We start from the raw sequence: 26,022 nt of genomic DNA, 5'->3' as shown, positions 1-26,022 counted from the left end.
CTCTGTCACGGACACCTTTTCATCTGGAGTTATTCGCAACCCCTCTCTCTCTCTCTCTGTCTATGCAGTGAGCATAAAAAAGGGATACATTTGTGTAACGCGCAAAGTATTTTGCCGTTTCGAGTATAACAGCTGATCACGGACTACGCAAGTGACATCCATTCCCGAACAGAGTAGTGACAATGAGAATTACTAATGTTTCGATTCAGGCTTGAAGGGTTTTGTTTTTTCTTCAAACCAGGTCTAAGCAAGTTGCAGAGGTACAGAGAGACTGTCAAAGAAGTCCAGCTCCAGTCAGACTTTGACAGAGGCCTCTGAGGACAAGGCTTTGTGTTAGATTACAGAATTGGGTCCAGAGGTGTGGTGCCTGCAGACTGGGCACCACAGTGGCAGTGTACTAATCTAGACTCTTTGTGGGCTGTAAACTGGAAATAAAACAGTTAAAGTGAAGCACGATATGCTTCTATGCTTTTTTACCAGGTCAGGTCTAGTCCGGAGCTCACCACAGTTCTGAAAAACTGTTTGAAATGCAAAACGTGAAAAAAAAAAAAACAGACAAAATGAGACTGTGCAGATATATACATGCTGATTCATCACTAATGGCTGGTATATACAAATAGAGTTACGCTGAAATTATATACTCTGAGTCAAACCAAAACAGAACTACATTATGGATAAAGGCAAGGGTGGGGGTGAAAATGGACACCGCATCTAAGACCATTCAGATTAGAGCAGTCAGAATGCATGGTTGCTATGTGACACAGAGTTGTTATGCCAACAGTGGAAACCAATATGTAACGCAGGAGGGAGTCAGGTAAGAGAACTGCAAAAACATTTGATAACCTTATCTGTGTTTAATCAGAAGAGCAAACAGAGGTTTTGTGTTGTAAAAAAAAAAAAAAAAAAATCTTTTATTTCCAACTTCAACAATGCCATCTGGTGGCTGGAGGCATAACAGCATTCTAACGATACCACAGGAAACAAAACAATCCAACAACCTCAAACACAGATTTAAAAAAAAAAAAAAAATTCCTAATACCTATATTGTCTCTCTAAACTACAGCTAAATGTCTTCTAAACACTGTGATTTGAGCAGTAACTCCTAGTTGTTCTTTAACCTTATCAAAAATAATCTGATGCCTCCACAGGCTGATACAGGGTAAAGTGCGTCGATGACAACAGCAATCTTCATTAATGTTATAATTAACATTTACCCGATGAAAATTAAACGGCCTTTTTCTTTTTCTAACATCCAACTACAAAAAGTGCAGATGCAACTGAAAGAACAAACATATCCAAGAGCCAGCTTCTCTCTCTCATATACTATGTACTGTGCTTTTACTCTCCCTCACTCATATGCTCGGCTGCGTGGGCTCAAAAGTTGTTAGTAATGCATTACTGAAGATTATTATTCTGTATAATGGTACAGTTCTCTTCATACAAGCAAAATCATGCATTATGGGAACAATGCATTTGTAATGCTGAATGAACACATTCTCTTATATGTCCAGGAGTGTGACAGGGTGCAGGATGAAACAAACATTTCTGCTCTTCCCATCAAACTTTTGTGGAACCTTCATTTGAAGAGATGGGTCAACCTGAGTCACACGCATAGACAAACACACACACACACACACATACACACACACACACACAAACACATTTAGTATTAATGTCAATCCACAGAAAGCTAAAATCCCAGAAAACACAAAAAAAGCACAAGCAATTCCAAAACTGCATAACTTATAAAGTTACAGGCAGTGTTTAGTTGTAATCAGTGAGGCAGAGTAATAATAATAATCTGCAAAGAATCACCTGGTTCCATTTTTTGGGATTCTCATGGAATGCAGGGATGCATTCTTTTCTGGGAGGAGACTTGGTGAACAGCCTGGAACAAATACAGTATATGTATATATACAAGTCTTTCAGTGCCATGCATAGCCTGTACCAGGCTGGTCTTTCATGAGATGTTGTGGGTTGAGCATTCTCATTAAGATTCCTGTTCTCAGCCAAGTTTAAAAATTCAGTTTATTTTTGCATGGCATTCACAACCTTCATGGACAAATTTTCCAGAGCCACCATTTCATGATAGAACTATGATAAGATTTTTTTTGCCTTCAGGCAAGCAACGTGTTTTACACTGCACGGTTCTCCAAAGCACCGCATTATCTACCATTACACGAGCTTAAATTTCCCATCATCCTCCAACCAGAGGTCAATTCTTCACAATTATAATTCACAAAAAAACTCTTTGTCAAGACTCCATATTCCATGTATCACAGAGTTACAACTGTTTGGACCAGGCGTCAGTTTGGTTGTTTGAATGACAGTTAAATTTATGAATTTATGTGAAATGAATGAATTGGGAAGGAGAAGTGAAAACGCACGCGATAAGAACATCGCCACAAATATCGATATCTAAACTTTCCTCTGGGCTTTTTTAAGCGGAGATTAGTGAAGAAACACCCTTAGTTTCGAGGTTACGGACAATCAGATGTGGCCTTCAGTGGGGCTCGTCTTTCAGCACGGGGTCTGCTGTGTCAGTGGAGAGGGGGGAGGGGGTAAACCTGAGAGGCGCGGGTGTACCTGATCAGGCGTTCGCGTGCATCCTCCTGCAGAGTCCTGATCCTCTCGGGCCCCAGGTGCAGAACGCCATTCGGCCCCTCGCACACCAACCTGTTGACAGCGGCTCTGAGAGCATTAATCTGACGGAAAAAGAGAGAAAGAAAAAGCAAGACAGAGTATTACACCACTTCATATGAAATACAGCGGGTGCACCTTATGAGTCCAATCGATTACAAATAAATGTAGATATAAATACTCCTTGTGTGTGTGTGTGTGTGTGTGTGTGTACACGTCCACAACTTCTATAAATTTGCATGAAGCTTCCATACACTTGTGAACAAACAGACTCGTGTGGCAGTCACCTCAGTGATGTCCTCCACGTCAAACGTGACGTCAAACGACAGCACGATGTCATGCTCTGGAAGCACAGGGTCACCGGTGCTGGGGTTCCAGCCCAGACCACAGAGGGCTCCCGTAAAACACGTCCTCTCCTCGTTCGTGCTGAGAACAGGGTTTGACAAACACCACACACATTAACAGTCTTTTCCGAACATGCTAGACCAGTTTATGACCTAGCAATCACAGCTTTCATGATTCAGAATGTATCAAAAAGTTCAAATGGTACAGTAAAGCCCAATTTATACTTCTGCGTCGAATCTACGGCCTACGCCGTAGCCTGACGCGCACCTCCCTAGAAATGTAACTACGCGTCGCTGCGAAGCGCGTCGAAACAGACCGCAACAACTGTGATTGGTCCGCTTGGTAGGATCACCCTCCTTCTGCTCAATCGGTTCAATGGTCGTACACACCATCTCCTCCGATGTCTTCTCTCTTTTCTGTGCTGCAGTTATTTCAGCAAAAGTAACTGCTGTTCAACATTTATTAGCTCCAACTCCAACAGGATCCACTCAGTTTCAGTCGCGACTGAAAATCTTCAGCAAACGGCGAACTGAACGCTCGTTATTTTGAGAGCTCCGTTTGTTTGTCCCCCAAAGAAACTAGTCTTTTAAACGCAAAACTTGTTTTACAGATATTGCTGTGCAATGACTAAATTCCAACTTTTTATTCAACATTACTCCATGGTTTGTAATGCACGAGGAAATCAACACGGTGGCATAGAAATCCCACTGCAAACGCAGAAGTATGAACGCTCACAATGGCGCAGGCCACGCGCGTAGGGCTACGTCGTAGGCTCCGCATAGAGCCCACGCAGAAGTATAAATCAGCCTTAAGAGACGGAAGAAGCTGTAATGATAAGTTTGCTGACTAATGAATATGCATCATTAGCATGATATGGATATGATATTCATAAAGTGACCTGGAGGTTTGTGGCGTGACTAATAAATGACTTTAGAGTGATGCTATTGCGCTTTGTCTCCATGGTAACCGATACCGTAACTCCATGACGGGAGTGAAGAGCATAGTGATGAGAGCAGGCAGACCAGGTATGTGAGGCATCAGTGTGGTCTCCTTTAGCATAAGTTTTGAACCTGCACACACATGCAAACACACACATGCACACAGTGACATTTCACCTGCTTATAAAGAAGGGAGGGGGTGTCATAGACAGAGACAACTCAGCATTACCAACAAGGAATAGCACAAGAACCAACATAGTGTGCTTATGCATATGTATGTATGTATGAATGTATGTATGTATGTATGAGACAGACATTTCACCTGAGGAGCTGAGAGACACAGATCCAGCCACCAGTAACCTCTCATATTTGTCCTGTGGATTCTCATTCACCAGTACAGAGTTAATGCTGTCTTTCTCTATAGCAACTGACCTGTAAACAAACAAATAAACAAATAAACAAACAAACAAAAACAATTCTGCTTAACACTGTCCCTTATATAAATCACAGTCTTAATTCATTCCACTCCCGTCCTGAGAAAACAGAGTACTTTGAGGAAAAACTTCATCATATTACATTTATTCAGTGATACTGAATACTTAAAACAATGTTTGAAATGCTTTAGAAAAAAAAAAAACACAGTATCCACAGCAGCTGTTCTGTAATTACACTTTGTCAATACATTTCAGCCAAACACTAATTCACCTGTACTGGGAGACACTAAACATGCTGTGGAACTTGACTCTGTGAGGACTCATAGGACCATGCACAGGAACCTAAGAGAATGTAGAACAAAACACAAATCAACAGTCATATCGCTCTTCTTCATATTTTAGGAACTGATGAGCACCTCCATCTGATCCTCTGGGTTCTTGTTTAACTGAATGCCATGAGCTCCCTTGTTAGTCTCTCTCTCGAGACAGGGAGTTTCAATACAGCATGGGTCATATTTTTGTCGTCTGTGAGATGAGCCGTGGTGAGGGGAATTATGGGTACCCTGATCTTGGGGGCGCTGTGACTGGTTCTGGAGAACGCCTCCAGGAGACTATTGATGACCCGTTTTTCCTCCTCTTTCTGGTTCTTCCAGGAACTGCTGGTGGAGTTGGGTGTATAAGTGCCATCTTGAAGGTCTTGGTACAGTGACATCAACACTCCATGACTCTGCTGTAAGCGCGCACACACACACACACACATGTACACATACAAGATGACATTCAAAAACAAAAAGTATTTGGAGCATAAAACAAGACATTTATAACCTCGTTACTATGACAGCAGCATTACCTGAGACTCAAAGCTCTCGGGAGCTTTACGGGCGTGGCCTTCCTGCACCATGATGTCGGCCAAGCTGACTTCGCCCGTATCCGTGGTGACGAAGAGGTCGACGTGCATCACACCGTGCAGGATGGAGTAGAGGGACACGATGAAGGTGTGCTGGGACGCTGAAGAAGGGTTCACCAACGTTATGAAACGGTTGCGGGCACGACTGCTCCACTGGTCTCCAAAAATCACAGACTGAGTCGACGGCCTCATCCCGGCGATGCGAAACTCCTGAGCCTGCGGGAGCCGGCGCATTGTCGTGTCACCAGCACCCACCGAGAACCAAGCTATAAAACTACAATTCCCAAGCACACAAACAGAAAGACTCCGACGCGGTACCTGAAAGGGCGGAGACAGCAGGTCAGCCGGAAGCTCCCTCAGACTGCTGCAAGGAACTCTGGAGCAATTCCCAAAATCCACAAAGATTACCTGCAAAAATGGAATGGTGCCATTTTATATTTTATGTCTGTGCCCCGAGGTTTTTCAATCTTCGATGAATCTAGTCCTCTCCATTATAGTTTATGGAAGATAACAGCATCCACAAGGGGTAAAACAGAGAATGTTCAAGTAAATGGGGGATATTTTATAAAGTACAAAAATAGGACACAGAATATTGTTGCAACCTTTTCCGTGTTTCATTCATTCTTTTGGTGGTATTTATTGCGATGTGTTGGTTGGTTTGATTCAGTGTGTTTTGAAGCGTATTAATCAAAACAAACAAACAAAAAAAAAAAAACCTAAAAACAAGACTACACATCCCACTCACCCACTCATCCCACTCACCCATCCCAATACACACACACACACACACACACACACACACACACAGAGTCCAAGCTGTGATCATGTTTCTATGATGGAACCTCTAAGAAACTGTGCTCTTGTATGTGTTTGTGCGTGTGCATATATGTCCTTACTTCCACCAGGTTTCCAAGCACATGCAGTATCTTGGCTCTGAAATAGTTGCCAGGCTCGTGGGTGTCGATGAAGGGGGCCAGGCACAAAAGGTTGGGGTACAGGGACTCTGGGACAGGATGCAGCTCCCGCATGTTAATGGCCGCCGTCAGCTGGGTCTGTTTCGCTATACTCGCCTCGTCGGCCTGGAAACCCCAGAAATGACCCACTTCCACCACCTGCAAAATGAAAGATGTCTTCATTCAGAGAGCTTATAAAAACGCCAGCAGAGCAGAAATACAGGACATGTTAATTCATGCACATTATCCATTTCAAAGACCCCGTGTAACAAATTGGAGGACTGGTTAAATCACCCATTCTTTCCACCACCGCTAAAAGCGTGATCCAAACAAAACAAAATCAAACCAGACCAAACCAAACCATTCTCAGTGGACTTCTTTAATACACATCTGCTGCTTCTGACCTCTGTGATGTTGACAATGAAGACTCTGTTCGTGGGCAGTTTCTCTGGGTCAACAGTACTGCTCAGAACTCCAACTGGGTACACAGAGTGGTTCTGAAAATCCACATTGACCCTGAAACGTAGAAGTAAGACCAAAAAAAAAAAAAAAACCCCACATCAGTCAGGTTGGAATGTGTCTCTGTCAAATCTTACTGTGACATTCAGCTTCTACCTCAGATCCCTCTGACATCTGACATGCTCTGATTCAATGAGATGTCAGCTGGACTTGAGTGACAAGTGCCAGCGTCCACTTGCATCAGGACAGACCATAAGACAGCTGTGCTCACACAGCAGAACATGCCCCATTCCAACCATGTAACCTAATCTAGCACTGAACTTCAGTCAACTCAGCTATACAAAAAACACCAGACAATTGCATCAGCTATGTGTTACGGAAAGCTGCTTTTTTTTTTTGTCGTTTTTAATTATTTTTATCCTGGGCCTGTCAGAGACTGTTTTTTGTGGTGTCAGAGTTTTGCTATCTGTGACCTGTTGGGGGCGTCTCTCCCAGACTATTCAGGACAGAGAGGCTGCTAGCCATGTGTTATACACGTTATGCTATGAAACTTGCTCCTGGTCACTGTTCCAGGTGTGTCACGGCTCATAAGTTGGACTGGTGTGTGAACTAAGAAGAGTTTTTCGTATCATACTGGTCATGTTTCCCCTGACACACTGACCGTATTGACTGACATAGTATGAGAACTTTATATGGAGTTGTAACAAACAGTTCAATCCACTCACTGTTGCCATATCTCACCTGAATTTTAAGGGGGAGATAAAACCTTCTGACATATGGGCTACTTAGAATTCTAACTCAGCTGGCAACTGAAACAATATGGGCCGATATGCCCAGAGGGTGAATTTCTGCTCTAACAGTATAACAAACATAAAACACTGACATCCTCAGGTGAGTCATATGCTCCCTTGTTAATGTGCAAATTGACTGTCTAAATCATTATGCCAACATGAAATGTGATAATGCGCTGCTTGTGTAATAACCGAAAATGTGTGGGAGGGGGTGTTTGTGAGACAGCGCGAGGGTTTGTACCGTGCATATCTCAGGTGGGTGACTGTCTTGTCCCCTGCTTTGGCCTCCACCTCATCTGTTCGATGCACGAGCAGGTGGAGAGGCAGCCTCTGCTGAGACAAGAGCAGGGCCAGAGAAACCTCCGGCAAAACGCCAGAGCCACGCGCCAACGTCCGGTAAAACTCAACATACGCCCTAAACAGAAAAGAAAAGCACAGGTTCGGCTCACAGAGGATGGACAGACACTCATCAAAGAAAATACAAGTTATTCAAATTTTGTTCAGTACTTTTATTTAACTTCAAAAGAATTATTGGTTCTATGCCAGGGGTGCCCAAATCCAGTCTTACACAGGCGGAGTTCTGTTTTCCTATCAACCAAACACTGTGGTCTCGCACTGGCTGACAGCAGATACAGTGTCTGCTACTTATGTTAAAATCACCCCCTGCTTAAGAAGTGAGGGCAACAAGTGGAGAGACTTCTTGTCACCCATGTTCATTACAGCCTTGTGGGAGAAATGATCACCTGGAACCATCAAAGGCGATGGATTTGACCTGGCCACACTGCCTGAACAGAGACTGCAGCTGCTTGTAGTACAGAAAAGCAAACTGAGGGAGATTCCGAACCTGCGGGGGGGGGGGGGGGGTGTCAAATAAGGATCATTTGAAATCGATTGACCCTAAGTTGTCCAGAAAACTTTCTATTTTGTCCACTAAATCCATGACACAATACCATTACGGTAGTTCTGGGATCGTGTCCTGAAAGCTCCTTGGATGCCATCTCTTCATCAATCTCTCCCTGAATGAAGTAGTTTGGGTAGAATGCTCCAGCAATGACAACCTAACAAAGAATGGTAGAAACATGCACAACAGGGAATAAGTACATCTGAGAGACTATAACAGAAATAACATTGTGTAAAACATTGCTTTTCTGCCAATAATCCCCTAATCTAGTAGTGTGTGTCCGGTTCATTATTTTAGGTTTTGTGTTATACTATATTGGAACACTTGATAACAAATAGGACCTGAATATTAGAGAGAAGCAGGATTTAGAGACTCAAAAAACATTTTCAAACCATCTTGGGAAGAGAACTGGGAAGATTAACTGTTCTTCACTCAGGAAACACATCAGTGAAAAAAATGAGAATTTAAGATATTCGCTTCTCAATCACACCTTCTTTTTTGCCTGTGACCAACTTTAAAGTGGACTTCATCTCTGCCCGTCATACTGTTGACAGAACAGTGGTAAATTCTCCATCTTTCTATCATGACAGGTTAGAGTAGTAATTTAAAGTTCCGATGGAATATTTCTTTTTTGTCACAATAGGAGGAGAAGTTTGGAAAAGATAAAACACTTCTGTGCATGGAGCAGTCTTTCATTATCAGAAGCTGACAAAGGCCTGTGTGTGGTGAGATTGCTTTTCTTCACTTACCTGCAGGATGAACCTCTGCTTGTTCACACTGGTGTAGTCCACTGGTGTAGAGCTCTCACTCACTTCCATGTTGAACTGGGACACACGCTTTTTCAAGTCCTCAAACAGCTCAGCCACCTACAGTTCAAAACAGTTTGATGAAGAAAGAGTTCTGTGTGTGTGTGTGTGTGTGTGTGTGTGCATGTGTGTGTGTCTAGCCTTTTACCTCTCTGATTCTTTTGATCTGAATGCAGTTCTCTTTGCCCCACTCTAGTTCGTCCTAAAATAAACAAACAAATAAATAAATACACATATCTTAGCAAACACATTTTGTACTCTTAATTTAGAAGCATTCCAGAGATTCACCACTTGGTTAGAACACTGCCACCCTCAAGTTACTGAATGTTCCAGATATGCATGCAGCTCTGGACAAAGATGACATCATAAATGTACAACACTGCACCAAAAACCAAGTCCCAGACTCACCTTTGGATGTCTCAGTTCCCCTTTACTCCTGGAAGTATGCCAAGCCTTAGGCACAAAGAAATAACACTTACATGCTCACAGTAAGATAAAGAAATTCTTAAATGAAAATTATCACAAATCTAGACACACCTGTTTCCAAACAACTACTCATACACGCACATTCACAACATTTTTACTTTATTCCCCTCCAGTCATGTTTAGCTGGTTTGAAGGAAACTAATAATAATCCGATTACCAGTCTCACATAGTGAAATGTACTTCCTTTTCATGTGTGCTCCATGACCCCAGAGCAGAGGGACAGAGTGACTGACAGCAATCAATTCATGTCACAGTATTGTCCCTATTAAGCAAGATCTTGTCTGTCTAAGCAAGGACCAAATCATTTGTTGACTGGGGACGAGACAGGGGAGTAGAGTGAGAACTAACATGAGGGAGTCTGTCATTAAATGCATGTTATCGGTCTCTGCTTACACTCCTACCTTGAATGCATTGACGAAGGCAACAGAGTCACTGGGGACACCTTGTGCAAACGTCAGCTTGCTCCTGTGTTGTCATATGGATGACATGAGAGACATGACACAGTATCACCTAACATGACAAATCACAGTAGAAACAACAGCAAGAAACAAACACTCCACAAATATCACACTGCAACGGAAGACATTACTGTAGTAACCCGCTCTGCGTTGGCAAGGCAAGAGAGGGTTAAAAAAAAAAAAAAAAAACCCTACTCACCGGTAGCCTGCCAGCTGCTGTAACGCCGGCATGGAGAAGAAACTCTTTAGAGAGAGAGCCGCAGCTGAAAGGGAGAGAGGAAGCATAATAGTCATACATTTTTCAAGACATGCTTAAGTCATAATGTTTTACAAAACACACCAAATCCATTCTCAGCAGTAGCATGGACATTTTTAAACAATGCTCTATGCACAAAACAGAAACATGTCGTATCAGATGCAGCCTTGTACACAGCTTAAATATATCAGTGAGTGAATCTATTTGTTTGAATTAAAATATTAGTTGTAGCACTGCACACAGATTACATACGTCAGTATATTAGCTTAAACAAACAGCTTTTGGGCATAGTTTACCCATACTGGTACATATGACTGTAGCTTCTTTTGCTAGCTCTGATTTAGCTTAAATGATCTGCTTTTATGGAGAGCTTGCCGATGATTAGGCACTCCTCCAAACAGCCAAAGACATGGCCCAAAACAACCATCTTCCCCAGGTAGAGGTCAACGGGCAGGTGAGCCAAAACACGACCCAGGAACGTCAAGTCTCCGTCAAAACGCTTCTCGCTGCTGCTCCGCACAGACAGGGCACCCATCTACACAACACACACACACACACACACAAACATCTCATCCAGAGCCAGTCAGTCAGTCCCAAAGACAAATCAGTTTGCCTTCAAAACTCACTTCCAACTCCCAATACATTCAGACAGTGAGAATGGGCATTATTAGGATCTTACTAATGCTACTTTCAGTGACAAAATGTCATTTTTCCCCCCACACTGCCAGCAGCACCATTCCCTGGGCTAGGCTACAGCACACTGTATAGCAGACTATGCCATACGTATGGTAGCTAAGGTAAGGGAGCCAATATCTAACTAGTTAACTGTGACTGGTGTAGTATGCTTGTATAATGAACATAACCAGTGTAAGGAAATGAAGTGTGGGAAATGCATATTTTGAAGGGCTTTTGAAAGTGAACTGGCCAAAAGGAAACAAAAGGAGCAATGAATTCTATGAACTGAACAAACATCTGAAGGAATTTATCCCTAAACTTGATTTCACATCTGGTGTTTACCATACAAAAATATTAACTAAATCCTTACAATTATAATTTGGAGATTCAAAATGAGTATCTCTCTATTAACCAGTGCCCAGGTTTACTGAACATACCATCCATATCCAACACACACACACACACACACACACACACACACACACACACACACACACACACACACACACGATGCACCACCTCCTTCAGCTGTAGGACAGTTCTCTCAATGTCGTTGAGATTTGGGGGAGAGAGGGCACTCGACAGGAGAGAACGAGGGTCCCCCATATCCAGCAACTTCACCTTCAACATGATACTGGCCAGTGGGGAACGCTGGACACACACACACACACAAAAGCATGCACAGTTACACTCTGAACGAACAAACGGGATCACACTGCAAATACAAAACAGTACATGTGGGCTTGTGCTAATAATAAGCTTTATAAAGTACACTCTGTGTCCTCTCTAGGTTTTCATCTAAAATCTTAACCTCCTTCACACGGATTCTGAGGCAAGGACGAAGAGACGGGAGAAAATAATGCAGATCTCAGAACAAGGATTCTTACCAGCATTTCAGGAATGACATAATCTGGGATTTCATTCTTCCAGAATTCTTTAGTCACCAGGCGATAACAGTAACCTTTAGACACCCGGCCAGCACGTCCTGAGAGGGCGCGGTAAAAAAAAAAAGAAAATAAAGATAGAAAACAGAAAAAGTTCAAGTATCACACGTCAGATGTGAGTTAAGTTACTAGTTGTGGGGTCACCTCAGCGGATAAAGTACTGCAGCTCTAAAACCTTCTCTACAAGTCTGAGAACACTGTAACTCTGTTAAGGACTTCACCTCTCCGCTGGTTACTGCTGGTCTTGGATGCCCATGTCAGACAGAGGGACTGGTAATTTGTCTCTTTGTCACAGACCAGGTGTCGTGCCAGGCAGAAGTCAATTACTGTTAAACACAAATCCATTTCATGAACAATACGTCCATGCCGTAGTCTGTCCTTTCAATACACAAATTTATTTTATATGAAAAAGAGGCTTTGCGTTGACGAGTCACACAGACAGATGAGCCTGTTGGATTTAAAGCTGCCTGCCATACAAGCTGGAGTCAAAGCTCAGTTTTAGTCTAAGTTTAATCTAGACTTCTTGACAGACACCATTCGCTGTCACCATCATTACCAATCAAATGTGCATCAAACTACTTCAAGACACTTGTATAAACATTTTTTGGACAGTGTAATTTATCTCTACTGCAACAGCTGTTGTAACAGCATCAAAATCGATTTATCTCAAGTCTAAATTATCCAAGATATTTGTCAGAAGGAACATTTAAAGACTTCAACATTTTGACAGGGTGAGAGACAACTAAATCTTCTATTTATGACAGAAATCATCCATGACAGAATTTCACCTATATTTAACACTTTATAAAGCAATATGTGAAAAAGACCACTAAAAAACTGTCTCACCATACTTCACATCAGGCACTGTGACAGAGCTCTCTGCTATGTTAGTGGAAAGGATGATCTGTGGATATATAAAAGAAAAGACACACTCCGTTTGAGCGAAAGCAAAGGTTCACTTAAAAAACAACTGTTCTTTGAACGCTGTTCTCAACATTTTTATTCTCTCTCATGTGAATCTCTCAAAATAATAATAGCAGGGTTTGTTTTTTTCTTTCAATTTCCTTTTTCATTCCACAAACTTGATCTTTACACTGCTACTCTGGGTTGAATGCTCAGATGCAGAGGTAGACCACACTAGAAGTGATACACAGATGATTACGGCATCGGCTAGTTTGTCTGACTGAAAATGGAACTCTCTTCCTTGGTTCTGACTTAACGAGTGAAGGCTTCCCAAACAATATGACATCAAATTACAACTGGAGGACTGTAAACGGCAGTGTGCTGTAATTTTACAAACTTTACAGGATGTTTAATGTTTTAGTTCTTATGGTACAGGTTTTACTCCACGTCACCTTCCTGTATCCAGGCACTGGCACCAGGAAAACCCCGTTTTGCTCCTCTAAGGTGACTGAGGAGTGGAGGGGGTACACCTGCAGTCTGAGAATGCACCACAAACACCGACAAAAAACAAAGAAACTGGTGAACAGATGAAGAGAAAACAGACAACAAAGACAACACACGCACACACATACACACACACAAACACACACTTCTAATTAATGACACACTAACCTCTTGCGTACAAGCTTAGAGAGAGCTTCCTGCATGAACTGGATCTCAGCGAGACCAGGTAGGAAAACCAGCACACTTCCCCTCTCAGGCAAAGACAAGGCCTCCTCCTTCTCAGCCCGCCCACTGAAAACACACTCACACACTCATCTTCTGAACATGGGGGGAGGGGGGGGGGCAAGGATGAGGGTTGCTGATTCATACCATGACCTCTGACCTTTGATCTTTGGTCTCCATTTCATCGAAGCTCTGTATAAGACTGACTGCCACATTGTACATTTCGGAATTGATGCGAGGTTCGGCACTCTGGAGAGCCTCCACCTGACACAGGACGATCATTATCATGACAGTCGTAATCGTGCAATACCTGTTGTTTCCATTATTGCTACATCAGTCATCAGTCTTGTTGCGTTGTCATGGGCGAAAGTCTACTTGAATAGTCATTAAGAGTCTTACTCTAAAGGGTAAGATGCTTTTCAAGTCATCCAGATAGAATTCATCTACAGTGTAGGTTGTTCCTTCCACCTCGAACACGTATGCAGGATTCATCTGGCTACGGACCGGCGTTCCAAAATACTCCGCAAATTCCTTACAATTGATTGTGGCTGACATTAGGATGACCTGGAGTAGAGGGAGAGAAAAAAGGTGAGTTTTGGACCCTGTGTGTATGTCAGGGTTTCCGTTAGCCTGTAATTCAAAAAGTCCGGTAATAATACTCATATAAACCGTCGCTATAACGAAGGCTATCCCTAAACAGGACATTTGGGGTTTGACAGCAAAACAGCCTGGAGGAGGAGAGAGTGACGCGGCTTATGCGCGTTGCCAGGTGCAAAGACACACTGGAGATATTTGATATATGTTTGCCACAACGAAAAAGAAGGAGAAAATAAAATGCTACCTGGTAGCCTATAGGCTACATTTGATATGCCATTTAGGCCTAGCGTTTTTTTTAAACAGGCTACAGATGTTACAGATTACAGATGTTTCGCAATAGCCTACATGTTTAGCGGCTAATGTTGAGGTTTTGCTCAATCGTTACTGTTCGTTTTAATTAATCATTGCTGTTCATTAAGGAGTCAAACTGATTTGAAATCATCATTCTTTCGTCCATCTAGGTGTACATTATATTCACATTAGTAGACCGTTATTGAAACATGACCGGTAAGTTTGTCCGGTAAAATAAATTCTTTCCAGACACCGGACCGGCAAGAAAAAATCCTAGCGGAAACCCTGGTGTATGTGTGTGTGTGTGTGTCTCTATGTGTACCTTGACATAGCGGGAATTTGAGTGCAAAAGCTTTCTGACAACCAAGAGGAGGAAGTCCAGCTCTTCTGTCCTCTCATGAACCTGAACATAAAACACAAGTCACTCCAGAAACATGGCCTTGCTTCAGGGGAGGGGGCATTTTTGGCTGTGCACTTCTGTGATGTGTACAACCTCGTCTATAAAGATGTGGGAGTACTCTGTCAGACTCTTTGCTCCCACCAGTTTCTGCAACAGTACCCCAGTGGTCATGTAGATCAGCCTCGTATGCACTGTTGCCATCTTCTCCAGTCCCACCTGAGAACACACACACACACAATTTTTTTTTCTTTTTTGTGAAATGCACTGTATTGCTGTATTTGTGTGTGTGCGTGTGCGTGTGTGCATGTTTGCGTGTGTGTTAGCTGGATGCACTCAAATCCTTTTTCCCTCAGAAAAACAGTTGTCAGAAGACATTTCTGTACCACCCTTCAGAGAAACATTCCCCTCCAGCCTGGGCCACCCAGACTCTCATCTCTCCCTCTGCAGGAGGCTTTTTGTGCTTTTTACTGTCAAATAAATCCCAGGACTGAACAAATGTGCTATAACACCGTTAGCTACAGTGATTATTTCTCCACCAAATAATAGTGCAGTTAGCCATCATGTGTGTCCTACTGTTCACCTGCACACCCCTAAAATCTCCTTTGCATTTGACAGATTAAGTCAACATTAACTTCATAGTCTACTGATAAGTCTTTTTTTTTTTTTAAATATCTAACTGGATAACTTTAGAGAGTTTGGTACTGCAGCTTCACATTAACATATGCACACAAAAAACCCCCCAAAAAAACAGTCCTCTATGGAGGTATTTGACATAACTAAAAAAGGCAAACTCTATTCGAGAAATACTACGCCCTCCTGATCACATCCTTCTTTGATCTCCGAGATGTGCCTTTGGCTGTTTAGAATTTTGCTTTTGCTTGAAGATTCATTTCCTAAGCATTCTCGATTAAATGTTACATACGATCAAAGGTTTACCATCAGAGAAAGATCTCAGTCGATACCATGACACAGGCGGTCTTTGAAATGCCTCTGCCGAATGAGTAGGAATGACGAACAGTCAGTCATAAGGAGTGGTATTCCATCCTGTACCTGGTATCCCACTAGACTGCCAAGGGTGCACTTGCGTTCTTTGGCAACCCAGCGTGCGATGCTGGAGGCTCCGATCTTGCGCGGCTGCGTCACCACTAGGTTGCAGGGAGCGTTTCTCTCATTGTAGTAGTCCAGTATGAACTGAGGCAGCAGGGTGGTCTTACCGCTGCCTGTGGCCCCACGGATTATCACCACAGAGTTATTCTCTATGAGGGAGATCAACTGGAGGAACACACACACACACACACACAAACACACAAAATGATACCTATTATTTTATTACTGATGTATGGAAAAGCAGCCCAGCATTCAAACATGTTGCTGCTAGGAGACTCATGCTTCACAAACAGAGACAACTTGCTGCACAAATGACATTAAATTGTTATTGTCTCATGACGTGACGATTCTTTGTGTAACTGTCTTTAAAGACATTGTATCTTGAGACCATCTTGCTTGAGTGTGGAACATTCTAGTAGGAAGTTAAACGCGTTTAAAAGATGGCTGTTTAATTTGTTTGTTTGCATAGGTTTGAGTGAGGACAGATACTGGTGCAACAACTGTCTGTCAAAATCTCCAGATGGATGGGACATTTTATACACAGAAGAACAAACGGTATCTTTTATTACTGGTCTTCTAAGACAGATTAGGTTTCAAAAGACTGTAATTTATCTTAACAGAACAAAACAATATTCAAAAAATTAATCAGAAAAATCATGTTGCCAATTTCATGAACAGGAGAGAGTTATCAAAACAGACTCATAGCTCATCAAGAGTGTCCATCTCCTCGATAACACAAGCAAGGCAGTAGTTTTGGTTCTTCAACATGACCTTAAGTTGTCTTTCACAATGAGCAACTCTATGTCTTACTGTGTGTGTGTGGGTGTGTGTGTGTACGTGCATGTGCACATACAGTGTGCTTTCTTACCTCTTGTCGGTTTTTGGTGATTGGAAGAGCTGGATACTCATAGTAGGCCAGTGTCGGAGGGGTGTCTGGAACTAAAGTACAAAAAAATTGAGCCAAATCCACATAAAAAATAGGACAGTTAAGAGTAGAATCACAGTTCCCATAAGTAGATCCAAACTGAATGGCCTTCAGAATCATGAGGTGAAAACTAACCACAGTAGTCATGATTAACCAAGTTGGTTTTCACTGGCCTGCACTATCAAATAACTTTCACATAATCAGTCAGTTTGTTTCTAATCCCGGTGGACACCCTGGGACACTTGTCTGGTGATGACTCACTGGTCAGGAGGGCGGCCTTCCTGCTCCTGATCCCTCCATCTGACGAATCTTTCTCTGGACTGCCTCTCTCTGCTGGGGTTTTCACAGGGCTGGACACACACACACGCACAGCACACAGCAAGGGCTTAGTCAGCAAGACAATCAGTTTACAGAGTAAAGAAATAAGACTCTAACTTTTATCTGGCCATTCATTCATTTACTTTTAAATTTATAAGGAGCGGCAGCTTGGCTCACGTCAGCACTAGGTAGCATCTTTCAGAGTTATTTTAATAAGAGTTTGTCTATCAAAGGCAGTTATGTTGTATTAAATTGTCTCTTGAGGTCATCACAAACATTCAAAACTCTTTCAAAGTGCATTACCTTTCCGAAATTAAAAACGCGCAAAGAATCCTGTAAAAATGCATAACGGCAACGAGCACATTTTTAAAAATGAAACATTTCAGTAAAGACTTGCCCAGTGGCTTGGTGCCTTGAGGCATTGTTTGAAGATGCACAGACACATCCCATACCCATGAGTCACGGCTCAAATCCCTGCACCGTCACCCTCGAACAACTGTGGTCAGGACTTTACATGACTGAACATGACTGTCCACGTTCCCAAGGTTGGGGTGAGTTTTTAGATTTAAGCAAGGTCTTTCTCTGTTGACAGCTTTGTTTCCAGTGTATTCCAGTGCAACATTTTTGGCCTTTTTTTTTTTGTAGATGTCTCAGTATTTCAAAGGTAACAATACAAGTAATATACATATCTTTACATGGTCACAGCTGCTCAGAAAAAAAAAAAATAGTGACATTGCTTTCCCAAAAAAGTGTCACATTCACAAACTCAGTAACATCAATGCAACACTGGTTTAAAAAAAATGGGGGAAAAAAACTGCCTTACGGTAGACAGAATACACAGTGAGGTGGGGGTTCATTTTAATAAGGAAAGTCCAGTATGCAGTTCTGTACATCTAAAAACCTGACTGTGTTTTGGAGAAATGAACATCTCCAGATCCAACACAAGACTGTACATAAACACCAGCAGGGCTTTTCAAGGATCATAAAGAAACATTCCCAATGGCACAAAGCTGTTCCTCTGAACAATGACCATGATCCTGTCAAGGTGCAAGCTATGCCACTATTACCATTCCTTCTTTTGCAGGAGGATGAAACACACTTTACAGAAACACTGTGTGTGTGCGCGTGTGTGTGAGGTCATATAAGGAAATGCATTGCGACAGCGAGAGGATAATCTCGAGAACGTAGCCATGAGTGCATGCGTGCATTTGTCTGTGCCTGTTATGGTCTATTTGATGCTGCTTGTCCTTATAATATCTAGGCTAAGCTCTGAGCCACATGTTACACAAACACAGACCAATGCCCACACACACACGCGCACACACACACACACACACACACACGCATGCACACTCACAGGGTCCCTCCTGTAATGGCCGGAAATTTTGTCTTTTTCACATGTGCGGACCTGAGCAGCTCACACAGAAATAGAGCTGTTTGGAGGGAAAAAAAAAGAAAAAAAAAAGACAATTCATTCTCACTAAAAATAGAATCAGCTAAACCTACCCTACAGTGAGAAAGTAGGTGACCTTTACGTAAGCCTGGTGGAAGATTGCTTAATATTGACGTGGTTAAAATATTTTTTCAGGAGTTTGAAAATTGTGCCGTCTCTCGAAGATCCCTTTTATCAGCCATCCTCTTTGATTTTTCTCCATCTCTCTCTCTTTCCATTTGGCTGTTCAAATCAGGCCTCAAATGTTCTGTCTCGCACCCTTACTGTCTCTCTCTCTCTCTCTGACCCACCTCCCCACTAGCAAAGCAGAGTGAGATGACAGCCCTGAGTTAGGCAGCTGGAGAGGCAGGGATCAGAGAAACAAGAGGAACAACAAAAACTAGAAAGAGAGGAAGGCAGAAGAGGGAAGAACAGAAAAGGAGGGCACAGACGTCAGCCACATTAGCATAAGCCCAGAGAGAGAGAGAGAGAGAGAGAGAGAGAGAGAGAGAGAGAGAGAGAGAGCGAGAGAGAGAGAGAGAGAGAGAGGGGGGAATAAACAGAGCAGAGAAAGAGCCAAAAGCCACGAGGGTGGGAATGAGTGCAGAGAGACAGATCATCGGAACATGAATACGTGTGAGGACAAAACTAGTTTAAAACAAGACCGTTTCCACACTTCTACGTCGAAGATTCGAAGTTCCAAGACCGCGGATGGGAACTATTAAATATGGAGAGATTTCGCACAGTGTAGCACTGATCAGACAGTTGTAAGACAGAGTAAAATAAAACAAAACAAAAATTAAAAAAAAATAAAAAACGGCACGGAGAGGAGCAGAAGTATGTTGGTAAAACTGAGGAGAGAAAGGCATCAATGCTTAAAAAGAAACCAGGAGTAATCCAGACCCGTCTTCTGCTCCAGCGAATGAATGAGAGATGTTCTGCCGTGGGTGAGAAGATAACGTAACGTATCGACGCTGGCCGCAATGATCGCTCACACTACTGCTGATAAACCCACAGAACAACACACACTTTCTCTCTAAGACTTGAATGCTGTGAGTACTTCAGTCATAATCTGGGTAAGCGGTTGCTTTCATCATTGATAACATGTTATGGAAAAAGAAATCCTCATTTTTTTTTCTAAAATGACAACGAAAATGTCAATGAAAATGTTTTTAAAGCTATTTATTTATGCTTGCTAGTGTACGACTGAGGGTTCTCGTCCAAACTGAGACAACGCGTGTTTCTCTGTTCTGAATCTGTGAGTCAGTACATGTGCGTATGTGTGTGTGTGTGTGAGTCTGTGTAAGCGTGGTCCTTCAAGTTTGAACCACAGGTGTGAGCCAAAAGGAAAGCTGTTTGTTCTCATATTTCACTCCTGTCTATGTGTGATCCCAAAATAAGCAAAGGATATCAATACTGCATACCTGAGAACAATCAGTGTAGAACAGAAATTAACATATTCACTCCAATGCTTCACCATTGCATAAATGCACTTCTGAGGTTTAGACGACTATTTTCTATTCAAATACTTTTTTCTCCTTAATTTGTGAATTTTCAGTTATTTCAGCCATCTTCCCTACAGCTTCACTGAGTTAACACTGTCAAGTACTGTGAACAGATGGAGCAGATGCAACGACCCTCTATATTAAAATCCATTTTTTGAGATCGGATTATCACCGGCAACATTCAGGTCACCACGGAAACAGGACAAACTCCTGCATTCGCGACTAAACTAACTCAATCAAAATCCATTCCATTCCATCAGCCAAAGAAATTGGTAGATTCACACAAAATACAAACGGCATCAGTTAATATTCTCTGGTGTGTGTTCTGTAAAAACAAGAGAATTCAAAACTACATCTAAAATAAATAAATAAATAAATAAAAGATCTCATATATCATCCTATAAGAGTTTTTTTTTTCTTTTGTTAAGTGTCCCTCAACCATAAAGTTTTAAAAATGCTCTCATAACTGTTTAACATGTCATCATATGTCTATATGAATAATGGAGTGGAGGGCTTTGGCTGACAGAACACCAGGGCTAAGCCATCTCAGCACTCAGCTACACGCTCTGACCTAGATTAGCAACATCGCCCCATACACAGCCTGCCGCCGAAAAAATCCTGACAGCATGTGCGTATGTGTGCGGACACATGTGCGTAGCCAGCAGGGACAACAGATTCCTGTCTAGCAGGGTAAAGAATGAAATACCCAGATTGTGTCTGTGTGACGCCTGGGGGGGGTATTAAAAAAACCCGTCAACATACCGCGAGGTACTCACAAAGACTCACAAAAAACGGCTCCTTTATCTTTGTTACCAGCTTTTGATTCATCAGTTTTACAATAATTGAAAAATAAGGGGACAACGTGAGTATTTTTGGCCATATTCACAGGAACAGGTGTGCCTGTACTCGTTATGATGGATCACATGAGGCTGAAGCTGTTTTTCAATAAAAACATATTTCGACAGCAAAAGGAATTTTTTTTTTCCTCCTTTTAATTTTAGCACTTTGGTCAGAATGTATCCTTCAATGTGCGTTTGTTCTTCTTGTTCTCTCTTCTTAAACCCAGCGTCTCTCAGTTCTCCCATCATGCCTCTGTTCAGCTGGATGAGATGGACACGCGGCAAATTACAAGAGCCCAGACATGAGGAGGTCTCCCAAAAATCACCGACGGTCAAAACCTCCGTCGCCGTGGCACCAGGAGGCACGCTGATGCAAGAGCTGCTCCAGCACGTGGAGGAGCACGAGCGTGTATCTCGACAATACCCTACTATACACTCAGACAGCACACCTGGGCATCAGACACTGTACCCCCAGATACAGTCACTGATGCCAACCTCCGAGAGGAGACAGCTCGAACTACTGTGTGCACAGATTCATCCAACCCAGACTGCAACAATACTGTGCAGGTAAACACACACACACACACACACACACACACAGACAGACATGAACATTTGCTTCTGGTTGGAGACTACAGGAAGAACTGTGTGCACAGTAATAAACACATTGAGATAACAGAGGGTCATTGAACCACAAACCACGTTCTTCATGCCCTAATCATCATCAGGGGACACGACTGGGACCAATCAGATGCTGGAAACTATTTTTACCGCATATGTCAATCCTGTGTAATTAAAGCATCTGAGATGGTGGGTGTCAAAATACACTTTTCTGCATGAATGGAATGGCTCCAAAGAGAGAAAGAGAGAACAAAAGGGGAGAGAGGGGGAAAGAGACAGAGAGATGGAGAGAAAGAGCGATAAAGCAATGGAGAAAGCGAGAGCGAGAGAGGGGGGTGTGCAGTGGTGCAGACAGCGAAAAATTCCTGCGTGAATAATCTGTGGGCATAACACTCTTCCACAATGGTGAACATCAGTCCTGTCAAAGTAATAACTCACGCTCCACCAACTGCTGCACAGAGAAATCACTGATAAAACCATACACAGCGCACCAAGACATCCTGCGGTACTAGACGGGACTCTTTGTTGTGCTAATTAACATTATAAATGAAAATGATATTATCTCCAAATGATTCTGGAGGGAAAACTAGGACAAGTGTGTGTTTGTGGGGGTGTGGGGACTAGGAAGTGGCTATGTGGTGTGGGATCACATGTTGTAAGATGACAGGAACATGGTTCTTTCCCTCGAACTGGAGCAAACCTTGCAGCTTTTATTGATGAATTTTAATTAACGTAATCCAGGTCTTTTCTCTATTTATTGCTTGGAAATCTGACACTCTCTGTCTTTCTCACATCTGTCTCTCTCTCTCTCTCTCTCTCTCTCAGGTTTCGTGAGGTGCTGGCCAGTAACACGATCCTACCCTGGCAGCTGGTATCAGTCTTTAAGCAAGTCTTGACAGATTTCCTGGAGAAGGAGGGAGGAGAAGGTGAGCAGAGGGAAGATGAGGAGACAAACCGACATAGCTCTCTTCAGCGTCCTTCACTACGGCAGTCCATCGAAGTCTGGGCAAACCAATGCCAGACGAAACAGGGATTTGTTATGTTGACCACACCCGACGGCGGAGAGGCCCAAAGAGAAGAGATCCCCACAATCTCTCGTTATGTGGACTGTGCCACGCATGACCCTGCTCCTGGCTCTGTTCACAGAGACCGCAATCTGCCCTACTACTACTCTACCATAGCCCATTCTGACTACTGTTCACGCCTATGACGGCTGGTGACCAGGACCAACAGAATTCATCTTTAGATGCTGAAGAAACCAAACTATAGTGTATTACTAGAAAACGATGAAGTAGTCAAAGAAAAGTAGGAAGACAGAAAATCTCCATAAAAAAAGCACCAGATTTCCATGACTTGAGACCAAATGTCTTTGAGCTTTAATATTCCCTCAGAACATTGAACTGATGCAGTATAATTAGACCCTGGCGAAACAATAGAGAGTTTCGAGAAGAATTGATTCTACAGTATACTTTCCTCAAACACATATCCAATGGTTGAGGGCAACACTGTTGCTTTTATTGTTCAAAAGGAACTCAATGAAGATAAATCTTCTCGAGTAAACGGAGGAACTGAATACATCTGTACTCTGAACAGTTAAAATATGACTCGGACAGAGAAGATTCTTTAAGATGGTATCTCAATGGATCTGAGCAGTCCATCGCTAAAGATGCAAAAATCTCAGTTAGTGTTACAGAAACCAAGAACAATAATGTTCTTTTTTTCTGAGCCATCTTTCAGAAAATGTGTGGGGGGTTTTTTCTAGCTTTGTGAAAGATGTGACACTGGGTGAGAAACACGTTCTACCAGAGAAAACGTCTAGCTACATGTTTTTCACTTTAAAAAAAATGAGAAGGGCAATCAGATTGTAAAGTTCATGTGGAAAGTCACCCTTTTTGATATATGGGCTCATTGCAACACTTCTTTTTGGTGTTAGGTGGTACCTCAGGCAGGGTTTTCTTTTTTCAAAAACACCCCTTTACCATAGCATAATAAAATATTAACTTGGTAAACTTTTTAAGTACACCATTTTTATTATCTGCATTTGTTATGTGCAGGGTTAGGTTAAAATTCATACTGATATTTGCTAAATACTTCAATTCGGCCTGTCAAATATCAGCAACGAGCTGATATCAAACATGAACATCTTTACACAAGAATATGCAGCCATCTAAACATTCTAATTTCACTAATCTAAGTAACCGAAATAACTAAAGAAATCCATGCAATAAGAAACAGAATATTGTGATAAAGGGTGCGAATAAAAGTGCTGCTACTGTGGTTTGATATGTTTAAGGAGAATTTTGTCAGTTCAGTAATTGGTGATGTAGATCAAGATCGTGATGCTATATTGCTACTTGGCAAAATCCATAATTTGCATTAATGCTATATGTCTAAATGTTCAATTTTTGAACTTCAAAAACAAATTTTCTCACCTCAACTTAAAGACAGAAGTGCTGCCTAACCCTCCGAAGCACCAAAATAGTCATATTATGACAGTGCCACCTCGCTGACAGGTAGTGGTGTGGTCACGTTAGGTCAGAGCGCGAGAGACACACAAAGGCTTGTCATAACATGACAGTCGCTGTTAACGGGGTCAACACACTCCCCGGAGCTAGCTCACATCATTTTAATGCAAGGGTCAACGAGCTTTTCACAAAAAAGAGACAAACGAAAGGAAATATACAGGTGTTTCTTTTTTTTCTCAAATTAAGTTTATTCTGAGGAGCTGCCATGTGTGCACTAACTTTAGAATAACGGTTTAGAATAAATTCGTAGGACGCGTGATGGCACTGACTCTGTTAGATGTCCCAAGATGTGCACTACTGCAGAACTTACTAAAAAGTACACCGTGTCCTTGTAATATTTAGAAATCTATGTGTAGGTTATTGATCAGTAGGATCTGTCTGAGCAAAATCGATAGGGAACATCTCAAAAGTAGTGGACTGCATTGAAAAATGGAACTAACACGCAGGCTAATTCTTACTCGCCAAACCCTGCGGTCATTTATAACAGACATCCGGCAAATACACTTGCAATATATTCTGATGAAATGCATACCACACATACTAAAGCAAGCAAATACACTACCTAACATTTATTTTAAACTTCTAAATATTTATCAGCCGTATAAAGTCTCGAAGAGAGCCACGTGCAGCTGACTTCGCAAGTGTATTTGTTTCTTGAGGACTGAGGTTTGCCAGCCAGTTAAATTAACCGGAACCTTTTCGAAACAGCATGCAATTAAAACATAAGTAAATTAATATAAGTACGCGTGCTCGCGCTCCAATCCCGTGCAAACTGTTTGTGACATTCCTGCGGCCTTCACTACTCACAGCTACGAAATAAGCTGACTCATCATATGGCTGTAAACTCAAGTTTGCAAGCCAACATGCCTCCTAAATACATATAGCGCACTGTCGCCGGCCACTGGTATTTATTAAACTATGTGACTACGAGAAAACTAGCATGTAGTTTGCATGCGAGAGTATTACGTACCTTTCTGTTGTACTGGCAGACTCCGACTTTGCCTCTTTTTTGGTTTCATCGGTGATCCTAACGCTAGCAAACTGTGTCCCGATCGTGAACCACTCGGCTATCTGCTCAGATGTTACCGCCTGCTTCATTTTAAATATAACCACTCAGTTCGAATAGACTATACTATGTTTCTAAAAATTTAGAGGCAAATGAAAAAACAAACACATCTAATCGAGAGAAGTGAGTTTCCGACCGAGTTACGTAAATTACATTTACCGTTACTATTTTTTTTCCCGACTTTAGAGCGCATGCGTAATCAACCATAATTTCCCCCCATGTTTTTGGTAATGAATTTGCGACGTGTCAATGTTAGATGTAATGCAAACTTCATAAAACTGTCAGATAACGAGGACACATTATATCAGATGGTAGTCGTTCATTTAAAAGTTTTTTTTATTAATAGGTATCTTAAAAGTATTTAGGAAAAAAAACATGTAATTCATCACTACCACACAATTTACAGTAAAAGATGTAATGATCAAAGGATTAAAAGATAGTCGAAAAGATTAAGACAAATTTGACTTTATCAGATCTTTTAAAGAGGACATTCCAAGAGACAAGGTGTGACTTATAAGGAAGTCAAAGGAAACAGCACATGTATATTCCTGAATTGACACTACTGTCAGACAAACATGACAATTAAATTATACCAACAGAAAAAAAACGAAATCAAGACAACAAACAATATTTTCGGTGACAAAAGGACAGTGACAGAAGAGCAGTAAAAACAGAAACATACATACCCACATTTAAAACGTGAAAACTGACAATTTTACAAGAAGGAAGCCGTACATTTTTGGTATGATGTATAATCACAGTTCACCTCAAATG

General features: G+C 42.0%; 1 protein-coding gene across 1 annotated transcript; it reads right to left on the bottom strand.

The window, feature by feature from the left end:
- Positions 1–1,499: 1,499 nt before the first annotated feature.
- tdrd9 (tudor domain containing 9) lies at positions 1,500–25,280 on the bottom strand. The gene is made up of 35 exons (XM_030772615.1): positions 25,153–25,280; positions 17,204–17,292; positions 16,886–16,950; positions 15,961–16,182; positions 15,004–15,126; positions 14,833–14,913; positions 14,022–14,186; positions 13,783–13,886; positions 13,569–13,691; positions 13,349–13,433; positions 12,840–12,897; positions 12,215–12,319; positions 11,937–12,034; positions 11,569–11,700; positions 10,750–10,909; positions 10,318–10,381; positions 10,062–10,125; positions 9,583–9,627; positions 9,323–9,376; positions 9,118–9,234; positions 8,418–8,525; positions 8,211–8,311; positions 7,709–7,882; positions 6,622–6,733; positions 6,161–6,376; positions 5,583–5,672; positions 5,208–5,480; positions 4,920–5,087; positions 4,629–4,699; positions 4,246–4,355; positions 3,959–4,055; positions 2,928–3,066; positions 2,587–2,705; positions 1,816–1,888; positions 1,500–1,598 (listed from the first exon to the last, which is right to left on the bottom strand). Exons 1-35 carry the CDS (start codon positions 25,278–25,280, stop codon positions 1,500–1,502), a joined length of 4,032 nt encoding a protein of 1,343 aa, XP_030628475.1.
- Positions 25,281–26,022: the final 742 nt, after the last annotated feature.

This window comes from Chanos chanos, chromosome 4 (assembly GCF_902362185.1).
Source record: "Chanos chanos chromosome 4, fChaCha1.1, whole genome shotgun sequence".
Classification (NCBI taxonomy): Eukaryota; Metazoa; Chordata; class Actinopteri; order Gonorynchiformes; family Chanidae; genus Chanos; species Chanos chanos.
The sequence above is the reverse complement of the archived record's forward strand: the minus strand, read 5'-3'. Positions and strand labels throughout refer to the sequence as shown.

Coding starts and splice junctions, on each gene's coding strand:
- tdrd9 (XM_030772615.1), bottom strand. CDS start 25,280: ATGAAGCAGGCGGTAACATCTGAGCAGATAGCCGAGTGGTTCACGATC. Junction 8,526..9,117: donor AGCAGAGGTTCATCCTGCAG/GTAAGTGAAGAA, acceptor ATTCTTTGTTAG/GTTGTCATTGCTGGAGCATT. Junction 4,056..4,245: donor TGTGTCTCTCAGCTCCTCAG/GTGAAATGTCTG, acceptor ATGTGTGTGCAG/GTTCAAAACTTATGCTAAAG.